This window comes from Pipra filicauda, unplaced genomic scaffold (genome assembly GCF_003945595.2).
Source record: "Pipra filicauda isolate LSUMZ 115617 unplaced genomic scaffold, ASM394559v2 scaffold188_size1440453_pilon, whole genome shotgun sequence".
In the NCBI taxonomy this organism is placed as follows: domain Eukaryota; kingdom Metazoa; phylum Chordata; class Aves; order Passeriformes; family Pipridae; genus Pipra; species Pipra filicauda.
The window spans coordinates 1,044,496-1,063,618 of NW_024104296.1; the positions used below are offsets into that span (position 1 = coordinate 1,044,496).

General features: G+C 42.8%; 1 protein-coding gene across 1 annotated transcript in view; it reads right to left on the reverse strand.

Moving 5' to 3' along the window:
- Nucleotides 1-19,123, reverse strand: part of VWF (von Willebrand factor) — a 132,666-nt gene that overhangs the window by 76,477 nt on the left and 37,066 nt on the right. Inside the window, exons 16-19 of the mRNA XM_027733254.2 lie at nt 13,391-13,631; nt 12,514-12,608; nt 10,798-10,958; nt 2,059-2,162 (exon numbers count right to left, since the gene is read on the reverse strand). Of these exons, the coding sequence (XP_027589055.2) occupies nt 2,059-2,162; nt 10,798-10,958; nt 12,514-12,608; nt 13,391-13,631 (601 nt within the window). The remainder of the gene's footprint in view (nt 1-2,058; nt 2,163-10,797; nt 10,959-12,513; nt 12,609-13,390; nt 13,632-19,123) is intronic.

The following is a 19,123-nucleotide window of genomic DNA, read 5'->3' on the forward strand; positions in this document are numbered from 1 at the left end:
TTGCATAACAAAAGTTTTGCCACTGGCTTAGGCTTGGAGACATTCCGTTGTTCATGAATTAGGGCCTCCCATATGTCAAGCTGGATGTAAACGCCAAATCTGACACCTCTGGCTCATATATTGCGTTTGCAGGTGTTCACATCTGGCTAAGAACAAGTGAGAATGAGAACTCCTGCAACAGCAGTACAAAAAGCAAAAGCAAAAGGAAAGGAAGATCTGACCTCCAAAATGCAGACTCTCAATCCTTATTAATTCTCAAAGCAATAGTAATTTCCTATATCGCTTTCTAAATGACATTTGACTTGATATTTGCTGAGAACTATAGTGAAACTTTTCAAAGACACATAGTTCAAAAAAGCCCTAGTGGCATTTTTGAGGGACCCTATTTACAATTTTACTTTCACATACAAGAAAAATACCTAAAATGCGAGGAAGAACTTTTTATCAATGAGACAAAGCCTGATTTCTAACATTTTCTTAACCCCGACATTGAAGGAAATTCTATGTATTTGAGGAAATGTCACTTACAACAGGCAGTCACAAGAATGAAGCAACATGGTTATGACTATTTTAAGATCAAAGATTATAAGAATGACTGAAAATAAAAGGACTGTGCATGGTTATTACGAAGAATCTTGCAAATTTCACAACAACACCCAGGAGTTTTACTCTTCTTGTTTCAATAAAACTTTCATCGTGTCTGTTTTTCATCTGAGTCACTTTTACCTATACGAAATGTAAGCAGATTATAGCACTTGTATCTATACAAAATATCAGCTTCTCCTCCATCTTTCTCCCTTTCAAGTCGTACTTTCCCCCAGGTTTAATTACAGTGGATGATTCACAATGTTATATGTAGCTACAAAGGAAAGAAATGAAACAAAACACTGAAAGGTCAAAATTTCCACATAAAACCTTAATTCAAGTCTAACTTACATTAGTTAGGAGTGGTCCCACTAGTTTAAGAATACAAGACTTGAAATCACCGTTACTCAGAGGTCAATGTACCAAACAAAACCCAAGCCAAAAGACTATTCAACAGTGATTCTCTGATCCAACTCCACCCAGTCACGCAGAGAATAACAAACATTGTTCCTGGGGTGCCACAAAGCTGGTCAGGGACATTTTGGATAGAATTTATGACAGATTCTGAGGTGTAAATTCAAGGAAAACAGAGTTTTCACACTATTGGTGGCTCAGTGTCCTACACCTTGGACTCTTGGAGCTCTGCAGGGGAGAGCCAACATTCCCTCCACGCACACATGCGGAAAGCAAAGCACCTCCAGTGCAGCCAGTGTGCTGTGCAGGCAGAAGACAAGAGTGGCAAATACATTCTACCTCCCCAAAAGCTGTGCTGAAGACTTCCCTTCATGCAAATTGAACAGCCCATCGCTTTCTTGTGAACCTATAAATTCTTTTTCATGGACCACACAGGATAAGGGTGAAAGACATGGAGCACTTTTTTCTTCTAAGCTATCAGAGGTTTCACTCTTTTTTCCCCCCAAAATATCAATAGGTTGAGCACTCTTTAGAGATATAAGAGGTCAACTCTGTCTCTGCCTAATTCTTTAATATTTTCCTGAAGGGCATCTATCATATTATAGCTGGCACATCACACCCTTTCTGCTGATGCAGCTTCTGGTTGAAAAGGACTGATTTGAAAGGTCTCAAGTAGCAAAAAAAAAAAAAAAAAAGGGAAGCATGACAAAAAAGTTTAGTGACAAAGCGCAGACTCCATTCCTCCCACCCCAGAGGAGCTCCTATATTGTTATCTTGTGCTGCAAAATCAAGGAGCAAATCCACTAGCTAGTGCCTACAGAGGATTTGCACAGACACACAACCTATTTGTAAGGTACCAGGTACAGGTTGTTAGATATTACGAGGAGTTTTGCTGGGTCTTCATGCAACATGCAAAGGGAATGTGATGGTCTGTGCAATAGGTGCTGCAAAACCTGAATTCCTATGAAACAGACCTGTTAAGCCAACAATATTTGGTGTTATTAGAAACATGTCAGATGCCCAGGAGAAAAACAGGAAAGTGATGTTCCAGTGGCTCACCAGGTGTTGCAGTCCTTAGTCACTGTCTCTCCCTTGGCATATTCTCTTCCATTGTGGAAACATGGGCATCTCTCAGGAGCAACACACCTGTTTTCATGTCGCACCTACCAAAACAGAGAGTTTGTCACCACGTGGGTCTGTTGGTACCTGTCCCAACAAAGGGGAGCAAGGAGTGAGGAGCAAACAAAGAACATGTAGATAAAGAGCAAAGGAACAGATAGACAAAATGGTTCAAGACTATCTAAGGTAAGACAAGGTACAGCACTACTAACATTTTTCCCCCATAAACATAAATAGAACTATGGGCAGATATATTACATCTTGCTCCCACCAGTTTGAGCTGCTGGGGGAATGGATTAGATTATACAAGAATGTCACAACGAGAAAGTCCAATTTGACCCAAAGCAGGGTGCAGTGGGGATAAAACAGGTGAACCCAAATATGGAGAGCAGGTGAATAGCACGTGCTTCTCACACACAGCAAACTCAAGGAAGGCCTACCACAAAAGTAGCCAGACACAGGGCTCAGCTGGACTAAAAACACAGATAGGATCACTGAGGAGGAGACCAGGAACCACAGTGCCAGAAGAATCCATGTGCAAAGGCAGATCCTGTTGTCATAGACAACAGACCCTTAACAAAGCCCACTCTCCTCTGAAAATTGCAGTAACCATTCATTTTCTTTCAAATCCTTACTTCCTAGAAGGCAAGATAAATATCAACCTACTTGAGATTTTATTCCACTCTCACAAACTCAGTTGCTGGGAAATAGGTCATTATGTACTATCTACAATTTTTTCTTTCTCAGTTTTACCCTACTGATCTTAGTTTCTCTTTGTATAAAAACAAATAATTTTTCCCTCTTAAATGAAAAAAAAAAAAAAAAAAAAAAAAAAAAAAAAAAAAAAAAAAAAAAAAAAAAAAAAAAAAAAAACCACTGACCAAACAAAAGCAAGCAATGCCTTTAGACTATTTGTTTTTTTCCAATCTTTTTCTGTTTTCTTTTTCTGTGATTACTTTCCATTTTGAAGACACATAGTTTTAGAGAATCAAACACAACCAAAACTGCCTATGCTGAATTTTCACTCAGTCATGGTTCTGCAAAGTCTGGGATAGGTTTGGCTCTTGCTTCATGGAACACCTAAATGGAGAGTCCTTCCCCTTTCTCTCATTCAAAAGTCACAAAATATCACCTTCCCGCTTTAAACTCGTTCAAATCATTAAAATAGTTTCTTTTTTACCATTAAATACGGGCCAATGCAGTCTGAACACCAGGTTAATAAAGAAGAACAAATCTGCCTTTTCCTATGGGGACCTCTAACTGCCACCCGGAACAACTAATAAAAAAGATTTCACAGCCCGGAGTCCCTTCATTCTCATGCAGTTTCACATGCTCTGTGGCTTGTGGAAAGCTGTATTATGCCAAATAAAAACCCTCCAGAAGAAGCAAGATGGAAACAAAGAAATGCTTTTCTAGATGATAGAGCTGCAGCTCTGCCTCAGACTTAATAGTTACAAAGGATGGTGAGAAAACAGTTCAGAAAAGACCACATGTTTCCAAGGGAGTTTAATTCCTTCTTTCCTTCCTTCCTGGTGGCATTTAGAAAAAAAAAAAAAAAAAAAGCACTATATGACTTCACACTCCTGGCTACGTTTGAGTTTTTGCAGAGTGTTCAGCAACACAGTTCACAATAAACTCGGGGGCTTGCCTCGGGATACAAAACTTGGGATTAGACAGCTGGTTAGTAAAAGAAGGATTAGGACCTATTCTACTTGCTCCTCAACATCTTCACAGACTGGTATTAGTATTTCTATCACAACCAGTTTAGCAACTGTTGATCCAGTGACAAAGAGGGGAGAGAACCTTGCCTGAACACTGCAGAGTGGGTGGGTTGGATTTAGAAAGCAGGACAGAAAAACCCAAAGTGGACTTTCACTAGATGACTAAACATTTTTTGCTGCAAAACTCAATGAATTATGATTTTGTTAACAGTAACACACACAATCTACTGGTTATACTGACACCACATCCAAAAGCTGGTCTACATCTGGCAGCCCAAAGCCATGCAGCATTACAAGCACTATCTGGTACTACAAGACCAGTAGCACTATCCACAAACAGCTGAGTTTTCTGGGGAAGTCATAGAATCATAGAATCAGTTGGGTTGGAAGGGACCTCAGAGATCATCAGGTGCAACCCTTGATCCACCCTACTGCTGCGGTTACCAGACCATGGCACTGATGCCACATCCAGTCTCATCTTAAAAACTGCCAGGGGTGGAGAATCCACCACTTCCCTGGGCAGAATTTCTTCCTAATATCCAACCTAAACCTGCCCTGGCACAGCTTAAGACCATGTCCTTTTGTCTTGCTGATAGTTGCCTGGAAGAAGAGACCAAGCCCCACCTGACTAAAACCTCCTTTCAGGGAGTTGTAGAGAGTGAGGAGGTCTCCCCTGAGCCTCCTCTTCTCCAGGTTCAACAACCCCAGCTCCCTCAGTCTCTCCTTATAGGAGCTGTGCTCAAGTCCCTTCCCCAGCCTCGTTGCCCTCCTCTGGACCTGCTCCAGCCCCTCCATATCCTTCCTGAACTGAGGGGCCCAGAACTGGACACAGCACTCCAGGTGTGGCCTCACTAGCGCTGAGTCCAGGGGAAGAATCACTTCCCTGGACCTGTTGGCCACACTGTTCCTGACCCAGGTCAGGATGCCATTGGCCTTCTTGGTCACCTGGGCACACTGCTGGCTCATGTTCAGCTTCCTGTCAATCCTAACTCCCAGGTCCCTTTCTGCCTGGCAGAGGTCCCTCAGTATAACAGTAGATAGCAGTTAATATGGAGATTTAGCAATCCTGAGTGTTTGAGATGATAGGAGGCATGAGCTCTGGGGAGGCAACTTCAAGAAAAGACAGGTCTGTAACGAGAACAGCTCCTGTTTGCACCAATAAACACCCTGACAAAGATGCTCTACATCCATGGGATTACAAGTGGTTGACTAGCTAATGATTCCCCCACTATTGAGGGAAAAGGCAGAAATGTCCATCATTTCCTTGCTCTGCCTTATTAATTGCTAAACGACAAAGTCTTGCAAAGGAAAGGACAACATTACAGATTTCAGAAGCTTTAAGATCCTTCTCACCTAAACTTACAGGGGGTGATTATCCCACACTGCTCTGCACTGGTGTGGCCTCACCTCAAGTATAGGGGCAGTTTAGGGCACCACAATATGAGAAGAATCTAAAGCTGTCAGAGTGTCCAAAGGAGGGACACGAAGATGGTGAAGGATTTGCAGGGGAAGCCACACCAGAAGTGGCTGAGGGCACTCGGTCTGTTCAGCTGGAGAAGAGGAGACTGCGGAGAGACCTCACAGCACCTGCAGCTTCCTCACAGGGGGAAGCAGAGGGGCAGAAACTGATCTCTTTGTGACCAGGGACAGGACTCGAGGGAATGGCTGGAGATGTGTCAAGGGAGTTTTAGGTTGTATATTGGGAAAAGGTTCTTCCCCCGGTGGTTGGGCACTGAACAGGCTCCCCAGGGCAGTGGTCACAGCACCAAGACTGACAGAGCTCAAGGAGTGTTTGGACAACACTCTCAGGCACAGGGTGGATTCTTGGGGTTGTCCTGTGCAGAGCCAGGAGCAGACTCGATGATCCTTGTAGATCCCTTCAAACTCAGGAGATCCTCTGATTCTAAACTCCATCTCAATAAGCCTAAACTTTGATCTCTCCTGGTCAACACAATTCGATGAGTATCTCTGTGTCAAGGGAAGCTCAGATATTCACTCTGTTCCTCCTGACACACCTGCAGGGCTTCAGCAGAAAGTCAGTCAAAGGTATAAAGGAGTACAGGATTAAGCAAAGGAAGTGGGTCATATTAGAAGCCAGTAGTTAATAGGCTTTAGAATAATAGACTGGCCTGGGTTGGAAGGGACCTTAAAGAACATCCCCTGCCATGTGCAGGGACACCTTCCACTATCCCAGGTTGCTCAGAGCCCCATTCAACCTGTCCATGGACACTTCCAGGGATGGGGCAGCCACAGCTTCTCTGGGCAACCTGTGCCAGGGCCTCACCACCCACAGTAAAGAATTTCTCCCATAAATGTATTGTTTTAACTAAAACAGCCTTTGACCATTTCTGTGCAGACAAAGACAAGTCAAAAACATGTTAGGAGAGACCATGAAAATGTGCTGCTTAACACTTGACTTTTCTTTCTTACGTTAGCTGTACGCTTCTTATGTTTATGTACCCACCTCCTCACGAAGACATAACACAGGATAAGCCTCCACTGAAAAAAAACAACAGAGCTAGATAGCTGGAAAAATCAAAATAACACTCAGGTAAATTTTAGTTGAAAACAGTTTGGAAGGAAAAAAAAAAAAACAACCTTCCAAACTTTCCTGATTAATATGTTTAGGGTTTATATTTTTTTCATTTTTCTACTGATATAAAGTTCTAGAATTAGTTTTATTTCAGCAGTCAGAATGTAACAAAATGTTTCATTTCACTTTAAAACCTTAGTTTTTCTTCAGTCGTTGGAAATTGAAAGAAACTAATTTTCTAGTTTTGGAGTGTCTGGATTTTGTGCTTTCTGATTGTTCTGCTCCTCTTTTTCCCCAGAAAGGTGGTTAACACTCCATTTGTATATTTATTAATATTTTCCAATGGGAAAAACCTGGAGTGCAGTAAACTAATCTGAGAAAGCATATTTTTCCCCACACTTCTGCACATATGTTATGATTTATCTTTTCTGCTCTGCAAAAGGGTGACAAGTATGGAGAATTTCCCACCCTCCAGATGATCAAAGCCAGAAAAAGAAAAACTACTTTTTGTGACATACTGAACATTTTTATTTGCTAGAAATCAAAACAATGTAAAATACTAAGTCAAGATGAACTGGAAAACTTATTTTTCAGTTGAAAGAAATCAGGTTTTGTCTGCATTTTCTGGGGAAATAATCAATTGGTTGGCAATTTCTCACCCCAGCAAATTTTCCAATTCAAACCAAGCCAGCTGGAGCATCATGTTCATGAGCAATCATTGATTTATTTCTTTTTCATTATTTTTCAGATATGTAATTGAAAATTGGCAGGGTGTTTGTCCACACAGATTTTAGACTACGGATTCCTCTGTTTAAGACTGATAACTAACTGACCTGTAAATATCTCTTTACACATGTAGGGATAACTTAATTACATATTAACTGCCACATACACTTGCAAATTGTACTGGAGAGCTGTTTATGTAAACTACATATCTGACTGTGTTTCCTGATGGTATCACAGAATCATGGAATGGTTTGAGTTGGAAGGGACCTTAAAGATCATCTTGTTCCAACCCCCTGCCATGGGCAGGGACACCTGCCACTAGCCCAGGTTGCTCAGAGCCACATCCAAACCGGCACTGGACACTTCCAGGGAAGGGTGAATCCACTACTTATGAACCATTTTAGGCAAGCAAGAAGATTAATTATTTTGCTAACAAGTTATCCATGATCATTGATAATTTTCATATGCCACAAAAAAAGTCTTTAGTAAAAAGGCACAGTTTCTTCCAGAACATGCAAATATTTATGGGAATAAATATTCAGTAATCAATAATTCCCACAGACCTTCCTGCAAACAGTAGCTCACCTCTGTGAGTGCTTGTAAATTAATCAGGATTACAGAACACCAACAAGGGAGACCAACCAGTAAAAGAAATATTAATTTCTTTTTCCACTCCCCTTATTGCTCCCTTCTGTTGGCACAAGTCTGGAAAACACAGACTTTGTGACTTCGCAGAGCTTTGTCTCATTGTGCCCAGCCTAAGTTAGAAAGAGGTAGGATGGAAAGGAGCAGCTGGTCACCACCCCAGATCCCTCTCACGTTGTCTGGTAATTCTGGGAGCACAAAGGCTCACTGAAGAACACAGAAATAAGAAAGAATTCTCCCCCAAACCTCATCCTATTGGTGAGGAGGAAACTGCTCTTTGACAACCAGCTGGCAGATCCTGTGGAGCCTGGAGTAACACATGGAAAAGGGGACCCACGCGGCAAAGGCACTGGGGTTGATCCCATCTTTGCATGGGATTGTCTCTACACCAGCTTTTCCCAGCATTACTTTGGTGTATCTCCTAAATTCTATTCCCCATCAGATGGGAAGCCAAGGAGAACAAGTAATTCCAGGCCGAGCTTAGTGGAAGATTGAACCATACTGTCATCTAGTGGACGAAGAACTTATTTTACTAGTTCTTTAAAAATAAAAAAATACTGAGCCCGATCCTTCTATCCAAAACCTGACAAACCATCTTGAATTCAGGGGTTTGTTCCACACCACTGCAAAGTCAACTGGAGTTTCCAATTCCAAAAGGCCAAAGACTGCTCCCGTGGCAAGAATTTTATGAAGGAATTGCTTGTTCCAACTTACTGAAAAGGAATACACAATTCTGTGCTAAACATGAAGGTTAATTACCAGGAAGCTGATTTTGGGGAGTTTTCTTTTTCCTGTTGAGTCATCATCATAATTTGTTTTCCACAACTGTGTCCAAAGATATTACCATATCCTGGAACCGAAACAAAATCTCAAGCCCCTTCACAAAATCAAAGAGGTCTGACTGTCACATACAGAGAAAAAACTGTTCACCCTGACAATCTAGGAACTTTAGAAGTCCACAAGCTTTTCTAAGTTTAGTTCTCCCACTACTATTTAGGAATATTCTTCTCTAAACGGACATACATTTGAAAACTGAAATGTGAAAAGAAGCAACACTTTTTTTTTAAAATGTGGTGAAAATTTATGGATGCTTTCAAATTCTGTTCTGTATTTTTCACTTTGTACCTCCAAGACATTTTACAAGCCTAAGCTTTTGCCTACAGCTGGCATTTTATTCTGGAGAAGCATCTATTGATATAAATGTGCATATATCAGCAAAATATGGTAGCAGTGTTCAAGAAATACGTTAATATTAATGCTAGAAATTACTGTATTATGAGAATTTCGAGGAGGGCTGTTTTTCTAGAAAGATAATGGAAGGAATCTGGGGGCAGAAAACACCTGTATTGATACAGAAGAGGAAAAAACAACATACCTTTACAAAAAGACATAGTTCCAAGTGAAGTTAATTGCTTTTTAAAATGAAATTTAAAGTAGTGAAGTAAATTCACTAAAGCTGAAGCCTAAGCATAAACATACATCTAAATCCTAGAAGTAATAAGCCACATTTCATTTGCTAACACTCAATGTCCAATTCATATTCATGAGCCTGAACCTTGAGCAGGTATAAAGGATAAAAAAAACCTAAAAATAATATTTTTCATGTCTAGACTTCCTGGGATGCAACATTTGAGAACATCAGGCTTTATTATGTGCTTCTCTCAGTCTGAAAACTGTACCAGCAATGCCTCCAAGTACCACAGCTATCAAAAACCATCTCAAATAAAATAAAGACACAACCTCAATTCTTTTTCCAACATTTGCTAGGTATGTTCATCTGCATTTCATGCATTGAACATCAAAAGCTTCTTAGACTCCATCACTTTCCCTGGACATGGAACTCAAAATTGCCATTTACTGAACTTCATAAAGAGTGTACCATGTGCTCCACCTCTATCCTGGGCTAAACCCCAGTCTCCTCTGAGATCCTGCGCGTGACTTTTCACCTGCCCAGATGTCTTGCACAGCACTGAACTGATGCTTGCTTCTACTGCTCAGAGAACAGCATCAAGAGAACTGCTCTCATCAAGAGACAGAGAACTGCTATTCTGTCTACTTTTTATCAGGGCTCTAAATTGACACTGAGTTCACAGTCACTGACTGAGTAAAAACCTATTTACTCTATTTAAAAAATTACTAAACTATTGATTAAATTTGAGGGTTGCAGTGGGACATAAACCTGAACTCCAGAAAGCATCTTAGCAGTGAAAAAATCATGCTCAGCACACCACCTGCAACTCCAGGACACCTTGTGGCATCGTCTTAGCAAGTTCTGTGTCCCACATTCCTTCACGCAGGGAAGGCTCAGTTTGGTACAACACACAGGAAGGAAGCAGTAGAGATGGAGACTTGACAAGGGCAGGGACACCTTCCACTATCCCAGGTTGCTCAGAGCCCCATCCAATCTGACCTTCAACACTTCCAGGGATGGGGCAGCCACAGCTTCTCTGGGCAACCTGTGCCAGGGCCTCACCACCCTCATAGGGAAGAATTTCTTCCCAATATCCAATCTGAACCACTCTCTGTCAGTTTGAAGCCATTCCCCCTTGTCCTGTCACTCCAGGCCCTTGGAAATAGTCTCTTTCTTGTGGGCTCCCTTCAGGTACTGGAAGGCCACAACTAGGTCACCCCAAAGCCTTCTCTTTTCCAGGTTGAACAATCCCAATTCTCTGAGCCTTTCCTCATAAGAGAGGTGCTCCATCCCTCTAATTAACCTGGATGTGGGGTCAGTATTTGGGATGCGGGTGTCTGTGTACTTCTAGCTCTGACTAGGGAAGTTCAGAAAGACTGAGGAGGTGTTTAGTAGCAGAGTTGAAGAAAGACATAAACTGGTCTTAAAAGTGAGTTCTGGCATTTTGATTATTAATTATTATTACAAACTAAAGTTCATCTTCTGTGCAGATATACTAATACACATTCTTTAAATCAGCCACAATTTGATAGTCAATACCTCACAACCACCTATTTCCAAGGTGCAAGAAGACTGCTGATAGAAAAGAAGGAAGGCAAGAAAGCAAAGAGAATCTGCTTCTCTGTGCAGTTAAGCCTGCTTACCATCCCTTTTGGACAGGCACATCCAGATATGCAGCCATGGCTGATGCACTCCAAGTCATAGTTCTGGCAAGTCTTGGCACACTCCAATCCTTCTGCTCTTGGGTTGTTTGCAGGACACAAAATCGTTTCCATGGGGGGTCTGCACAACAGGCTCCTTTTTACTTTAAAGAATAATTTTACAAAAATTGCAATTAGAACTCAAGTATCGCTAGCACAGTATTTTTTCTAAAAGATGGATCAACGTTTCTAATAGAAAACTAATTTTTAGAATATAGACACTACACCACTATGCCATGAAATTGTAAAGAAAACAGTCCCTACTTTCCATGAAGTGAGTTCAGTTAGGTTGCCATAAAAGCAGGTATTCTAATACTGAAGTAAAAAAAGCTGCACTAAACATAACAGTGCAATTCCAAACATTAACCATGTCAGTGGAAAACTGATATTCCAAGAAGCAACAGCATCACATATGATTGTATTTAGAACCACTTTCCACACGGAGTATAACAATTTTAGTGACTGTAAATAACAACACCCTTAACTTAAATACAAGCTCTTTGAGACTTCCAGATTCTGTCAGAATGTCCCAGGAAACTCCAGGTCATTATTTCAAGCACTACTAGCAACATGCCTCTCTGAGGTTTTGGTAAGTCTTAGCACCCTGATATCAGGAAAAGTCTGCCCTAACAACATTGGTTAGAGATACACCTCGAAGGCTTCACCTGAAGAACAGGTGAGCCAACCTGGTGGTCTACCAAGAAACATTAAGCAGGTCACTACCCTGTACCTACAGTCGGATTTGCAGTGTTCTCCACTAGGAGCTTTGGCAACAAGGATGCCTGGTAGTTTATCAGAAGATGCAAAGACCAACAATAACCCTTTGTCTCTAAGGCACCGGCAAATACCAACCAAAAACCTTCTCCAAGCACCGTGCATTTGGCAGTGTGCCATGGGAGACACCATGTTTGACAGTACCCCTGGGGTTCACAAAGGGATCATAGAATCCTAGAATATCCTGAGTTGGAAGGAACCCACAAGGATCATCAAAGTCCAGCTCCCAGATATTCCCAAGTCTTTCCAAATCCCCACTAGCCCTGTCCCCTCTGAGATGCTTCCAGTCTCAAACCCTCTCTCTGATCACAACCCCATAAATTCTGATATATTCATATATCAGAATATATTCATATATCAGCGGGAAACCCCAAAAAATCCCATGGCACTGCTGTTCTGTCTCCACTGCAGTGCCTAGCTCTGTGAGGCAGTTGTCAGTCTCCAGGAGGTTTTATGGTTGGAAGGCACAGTGGGAGCCTGGCAGCAGTCTGACCTTCAGGCCACAGAAAGCTTCATTTGCACCAGGAAGAAGAGTTTGCAACCTGCCAGTCAGAAGCAGGAGGTATAAGCTGGTTAGTCATTGATGGCATGTGATCCTCAAATCTGGGGACCTCAGATCACTGCCAAGAGACCCTTTAACCTCTTCGGCTCAAGAGAGATTGCAGTAGCTAATTATGATTTTGAAAGGTGAGACTCAATGAGTTCTGCATCCTCTCAGGCAAACATTTTGTTTCTATCCTATAACCAAAAAAAAAAAAACCTAGAAAAATACTCACAAGCTCACCAGCCATTGCAACCTCCGGTACTTCTTCCCTAATCTACATTATCAAGAAAATGAATAAGAAAAAAAAACCAGGAAATAATTATTTTTTAAGACATACTAACTTCTGGCAGATGGCCTCTCATCAGCAAAAACATCAGGCAGGAAGGCACCAGGAGCTCTGTTTGTACTGCAGTGCATGAAACCATTTTCACAATAGCTTAAAAAAAAAAACCAAAAAAAAAACAAATAGAGCTTATAGTTAATCCAACGACATTTAGCTTTCACTCACATTGTGGTTTTCAGACAACAGGGAACTTGTCAGTACTAAAATTACACCTCTCATTGGGGCTGATTTGTTCTCTCCATCCACTATGCCTGTCAGCCTTAGAGGCTTTCTTTAGAGTTGATGTGATATACTAACATAGTAACCCTGCTGTCAGCTAGCCCTGCCCTGCTGAATCCAGTGCATCTGCACAGGGATAAAGCTGGGCAAGGTAATAGGCAGTTTTGCTGTGGAGAGAGGTAAGGGACAATCTAGAGCATGAAACTCAGGATTTTTGTGGTAAAGGGGAAAAGGAGAAGATACTGCTCCCAAAACCGGGCTTGCCAGGAGCTGCCCAGCAATTACATTCCTGTTCTCAGTGTGCCGCTACTCAACAATTAGAAATGCTCTTTAATATTTGTATCTCTGATAGAGGTAAATAGGTTTTAATGTTTAAGAAATGTATCACAGTACATTAAAGTGACATTTTAAAAGCCTACAGAGTAGGCATTGTCAGTAATTAAACTCCATTTCAAACTGGTAGGAACTGTTCATAGAACAGGGCTAAAGACTGTTTTCTGACTGAGGTGGCATTTGAAATTACGTGGATAGAGATGCAATAGCAAAACTCACCACTTGGTTTTCTGGAGGCACAGGAACTGACCCTGTTAACCACTCCAGCTATCCAAAAATTTGAGTCACAGTGTTGAGGGATGAGTTACGAATGGCACACTTACCACATGGTGTAATGATCCGAAAAAACATCCTCTGGCTGGAAGATCTCCCCATCATAGTAACAAGAGCAGTGAGACTTTGGCACACACTGCTCATGCTCGTCCAGGTAGTGCCCAGGGGGACAGTAGCAGCCTTCCACACAGAGCTCCTCACAGTCCTCATCCGGGTAGGACAGGGAGCGGCAGGTCTGGTTGCACGGCGTCCCGCACTGCTGGTACACCTGCCCTTCAGGACAGGCCATTGCTGTGGGAAGACATGCACATGAGGGAGACTGGCATTTGATCTGAAGCCAACCAAAGGAAAAGCTGCCTACACCAGTCTGGGAAGTGGGATTGAAAGGTCTTTATTTATTATCATCAGTAGAGGCCTGTGTTGTGCTGTCTCTCCTTAACTCTGCAGCACCAGTGCAGCCGAGGGCACTGCTTGTGTAGGCACAAACAAAACCTTACTACATGCAGTTCCCAATAAGTGTCAGGACTGGACTTCAATTCCTGCAATGGAAACCCATCCACAAAATTTCATCCAGAACAAGAAACATCAGCTCTGTCCAACTCCTGTTATTATTGGGATAGAAGCCTTCTGGTACCCGAAGATGAAGAGAGACTATTTCCAAGGGCATGGAGTGACAGGGCAAGCAGGAATGGTTTCAAACTGACAGAGAGTGGTTTAGATCAGATATTAGGAAAAAAATCTTTACTAAGAAGCTAGTGAGGCCCTGTCACAGGTTGCCCAGAGAGGTTGTGGCTGCCCCATCCCTGGAAGTGTTGAAGGCCAGGTTGGATGGGGCTCTGAGCAACCTGGCGTAGTGGGAGGTGTCCCTGCCCATGGCAGGGGATTGGAAGAAGATGAGGTCCCTTCCAACCCAGGCCATTCTACGATTCTACATGTTAGGAGCATTAAAAGTGTCATGTACACATTCACACCCTTCTTCCTTTCCAACATGGTTAGGGACAATTTGGTCAAAATAAGCATAAAAGTACTTTTCTACCTTGATAAGCAGGTGCTGCAATACTTTACAGCCTCACATCCCAGAAGCACTTAGTGATTTCCATGGAAACAGGTGCAAATAATGAAGTAATTTAGCAATCATGGAGCCAAACGCTGGGTACTAACGATTTTTGATTATAAATTCATCTTTATGGAGACCAATTATGAACTTTGGAGCCACTTTGGCTTCTTTGTTTGTATAACTTTCACTTCCAGAGTGCTGATTTTGAGGCGTTCACCTCTGCACACATCAGCATCAACACTAGGTGGCAGCTACGACAACACATTGCAGAGGAGAAGAAAACAGATTAGTATTATTAAGGGCTTTAATTTAACAGGCCTCCTGATAACCAGGATTTACAAAATCTATTGTTTATAGCAACCTTCCACAGCAAACAGTCAGATTTATAAGATGATGAAGAAGGATGTTCAGCAGAGCGAGGGAAGCAGCTGCAAATAAAAGTTGGCACATTAGTACCTTGCTAAAACCAAGATCAAAGGGTTACATAGAAAGCTCTTCCTCTCCTTGTACCTGCAGAATGATGTGATAATCCCTACCCTCTCTTCTGGGAACTGTAATGGCAGTGGCAGGAAAACAATAACAAGGCTACAGGCCTGCAGCCTCTCCCAGGTGTCAGCTGGGCTAACAAAGCAAGGACTTCATGCCAAAAAATGTCTCACAAAATTCTTCTGAAATGCAGAATTACTTCTGCCTACGGAAGACAGACATGGTGGCACCAACATCTCCCCAGCTTCTGTTGAGGCTCCTGCATTCCCACAGACAGGAACACAATCCCCTACCTTAAGGATCCAGCCCAGAGGAATCTAAGGTGGCTTGAAGCCTCCTCCAGAGCAAAGATCTCCCAAGTTTGCGACTTGTGCCCAAACTATTTAATACATCTTTCAAAACACAGCCCAAGAAATTTACGTGTGCTCATCCACACAGTAGGCAGAGTAAATGCTTCCTAACTCAAAACCAAGCAGATGAAAGGTTCACTCATAGTAACAGGAGTCTTTGGCAGAAGCTCACAGAACCGTGCTTCTAATTTACATAAACACAATCTTTGCAGTAAATCAAATACTGAATGGGCACAGCCCAGGGCTGAGGACCATTTTAAAAATAACTTTCATCACTAAAGGCGTGTCCAAGCAGGAACAACCATGAGGCCTCAGCCAAAACTATTATTTGCTACACATGAACCTCTAGAAACAAGGAACTGCTTTGACAGATTTCAGGCAGGTACATCAGTTTACTAGACAGGATAACTGAGCCCAAAATCCTGCCCTATTTTCTAGTCAGTGGTGACACTCCCTGTCCACAGTGACTACTTTACAGTGGATCCCTTTCTTAGCTCAAATTTGTAACTCATTTGGGTGAATGGCTTCAAATTGAAAGAGGGCAGGTTTATATTAGATATTAGGAAGAAATTCTTTACTGTGAGGATGGTGAGGCCCTGGCACAGGTTGCCCAGAGAAGCTGTGGCTGCCCCATCCCTGGAAGTGTCCATGGACAGGTTGGATGGGGCTCTGAGCAACCTGGGATAGTGGGACGTGTCCCTGCCTACTGCAGAAGGGTTGGACCTAGGTGACCCTTAAGGCCCCTTCCAACCCAAACCATTCTATGATTTTATGACTTACTTGCCCATGCACCTACTAGGATTTTTGAAACATTCCCTCTTTTTCCAGCTGTGCAACCCAATGCCATGCTCACAGTCCATGTCCCACTCCACTGTTCCATCATCTCCCAGCAACATCTGTTTTTAACAGCAAAAAGGTGAGACAACTGACCTGGGAGGGGACTTGAACACTGTGTAATACACTGCCACTAAAAAAAACCTCCATCCAATTACTGCCAGGAAAATGAGAGGAAAAGGCAAGGTACATTCAGTCTTTGTGGATGCCTGTTATGAAAACTAAACAGCTCAACACTGTGCTCTGAAGCACAGCCTATCCCAGGAATAACATGAGAAACAGTGGGAACACATTGGAAAAATGTGTATGCATCAGACAGCTCATGCAGCTTTTGTGGGTGGAGTGAAAGAGGTCTAAACTCCAACCAGTTTCTTGGGTAACACAAGGTGAAAACGTTATCGCGCCCGGCTCAGAGGCTCTGGGTGAAGGTGCACCCTGTCAGGACTAGATTTAACACAGCTCCTCCCTCCATGCTGAGGCTCATCATGTGATGTAGCCACCCCCAAACTCTGCTCAGAGCCTGCCCTTAATTCCCCACTCCACCACTTTTGGATCTATCCTATACAGATCCTCTTACAGAAGCCATGCAAAGACAAGGACTGTCCCAGCACTACCACCTCAAGGAAAATAGTGAGCTTAACAATGGGTCCTAAAAACCGAAGATCAAGGGACCTGTTGACTGAATCCCCTTTGCCAAAGAACAATACATGCATACATACAGACACATGTGCTACAGAGAATCATAGAATCATTTATATTGGAAAAGACCCTAAAGATCATTAAATTCAACCATTAAAGTAACATTATCAACTCCAACACTAAACCATGTCCCTAAGTGCCACATCCACACAGCTTTTAAATACCTCCAAAAATCACCATCCTGGGCAGCCCATTCCAATGCTTGACAACCCTTTACGTGAAGAAATTCTTCCTAATATCAAATCTAAACCTCCCCCACTGCAACTTGAAGCTATTTTCTCTTGTTTCGTCACTTGTTACATGGGAGAAGAGAGCAACTCCCACCTGGCTACAACCTCCTTTCAGGGAGTTGTGGAGAGCAATAAGGTCCCGTCGGAGCCTCCTGTTCTCCAGGTTGAGGCCCCCCAGCTTCCTGAGCCCCTACTCATAGGGCTTATTCTCCAGACCCTTCCCCAGCTCCGTTGCCCTTCTCTGGACACCTCAATGTCCTTCCAGCAGTGAGGGGCCCAGAACTGGACACGGGATTTGAGGTGTGGCCTCACCAGTGCCCAGCACAGGGGGACAATCCCTGCCCTGGTCCTGCTGCCACACTATTGCTGATCCAAGCCAGGTGCCATTGGCCTCTTGCCCCCCTGGGCACACCTGGGCTCACGTCCAGCTGCTGTCACCAGCACCCCCAGGGCCTTTCCCAACGGGCACTGGCTCTGGTGCTTAATCATGGTGGGCTGCAGGAGTGTGAGTCAGGCCTTAAATAATCAAACAGCAACTAAAATAATAAAGACATGGGAGTTGTTAGCCTGACACACAGCAGAACTGCTGTGCTGCGGTAATGACTTTCTCTCCCTGACACTCCTCCACTTCAAATCAAGCAAACTGGTTCTGTCAAGTCATTTCCCAAGAAACCAAATCTCTGTGGACCAAGGCAGGAGTGGAGCACACATTCAGTGCAATGGGCCATCAGCACAAATTACACAAGCTGCACATTCACATCTTGAGACCATTAAAAGAGGGATTGCTCTCCTTCATGTGACAGGAGATGTCTTGGGCATCAGAATCATTTAATGGGGGCTGATGGATCTGCAATCAGGGAAATCATCACAGTGTGAGAGCACAAAGCTCAGAATGTAATGCACAGATAGGAAGGAGCAGCTCTGCACTATTAAAGTTTAATTGTGAAAATTGACTTGCTCAATTACAGAAAGAACAATGGTGCATTATCACTGCACCATTTGTTTCGGCCTCCAGACCTGCAGAGTTTTAAAAGGATTTTTATTACATTACTCTTCCACTATCTGAACATTTACATAAATTAGGTAAAATATTATGAAACCATGCAGCACTTAAACACAAACTGGTTTGTTCTCATTCGCAGTAAATATTCTCCAGCCTCCAGGAGCTGTGGTTACTGACTTTACTTGCACAGACCCTACCAGGTGGAAGGCCAATGACCTCTCTTTTTCACTCTTTTCCAATTTCTACACACTCAGTTTATAAATGTTCTTCCCACCCTCTGTTTGGAAAGAAGCAGCAGAACAGATCTGGAGAGCTGCCAAGCACACATACTTTTCCCCAAAATTTTCAATTGTCTTCTTTCCTTAATAACAAAGTTGCTCAGGAAAATGGAAAAACATCCACTTCACAAATATTTATGGGGAAGAGAGTGTCCATGCTCAATCAAAATTGCATTACAATGGATTTTTTTCCTCCCACATTGACCTAACAGAGAAAGAAAAGAAATAAAACATGTTGGATTCTTCTGCTCCAGCCTCTTAGCCATTTGGTTGCTAATCTTGCACTGGATAAGAGACATGTCAGAGAGCCTGTGGGATCTCCATCCTTGGAGATACTCAAAACTTATCTGGATATGATCTCAGGCAACCTACAGTAAGTTAGCCCTGCTATGAGAAGGGTGGTAGCACAAGGCTGCCAAAATTCCCTTCTGATATAAGTTTGTCTCGACCAAGTACCTGCCTTTGTGCTTTCTCCAGCCCCTCACATTCAGCTACATCAGGAGTCACTGATGAGGTCAGGACACGGGAAGCATAGGCCTCAAAAGTAGGCAATTCATGGATTACTGCAAATCACTTGGAGATTCCTACCCTGGGATAGTCAGAAAGTTTCCAGGTGAATACCTAAAGCTTAAATACAGCTGAAAATGGAAATCCAGTTAAAAGTTGTGCAGAGGTATGGCAGCTGAGTGCTTCTCTCCCCCAGTGCAGAGCAGTGTCTGGGAAGAGCTTTTGCATCCTTGCTAGTGTAGAGGAAAGACAGACTCTCTCATCATGCCATATTTAGCACCTTGCAGGAATCATCTCATTCTAGATTTCTCATCCAACATTGTCAGAAAAATTCCTTCA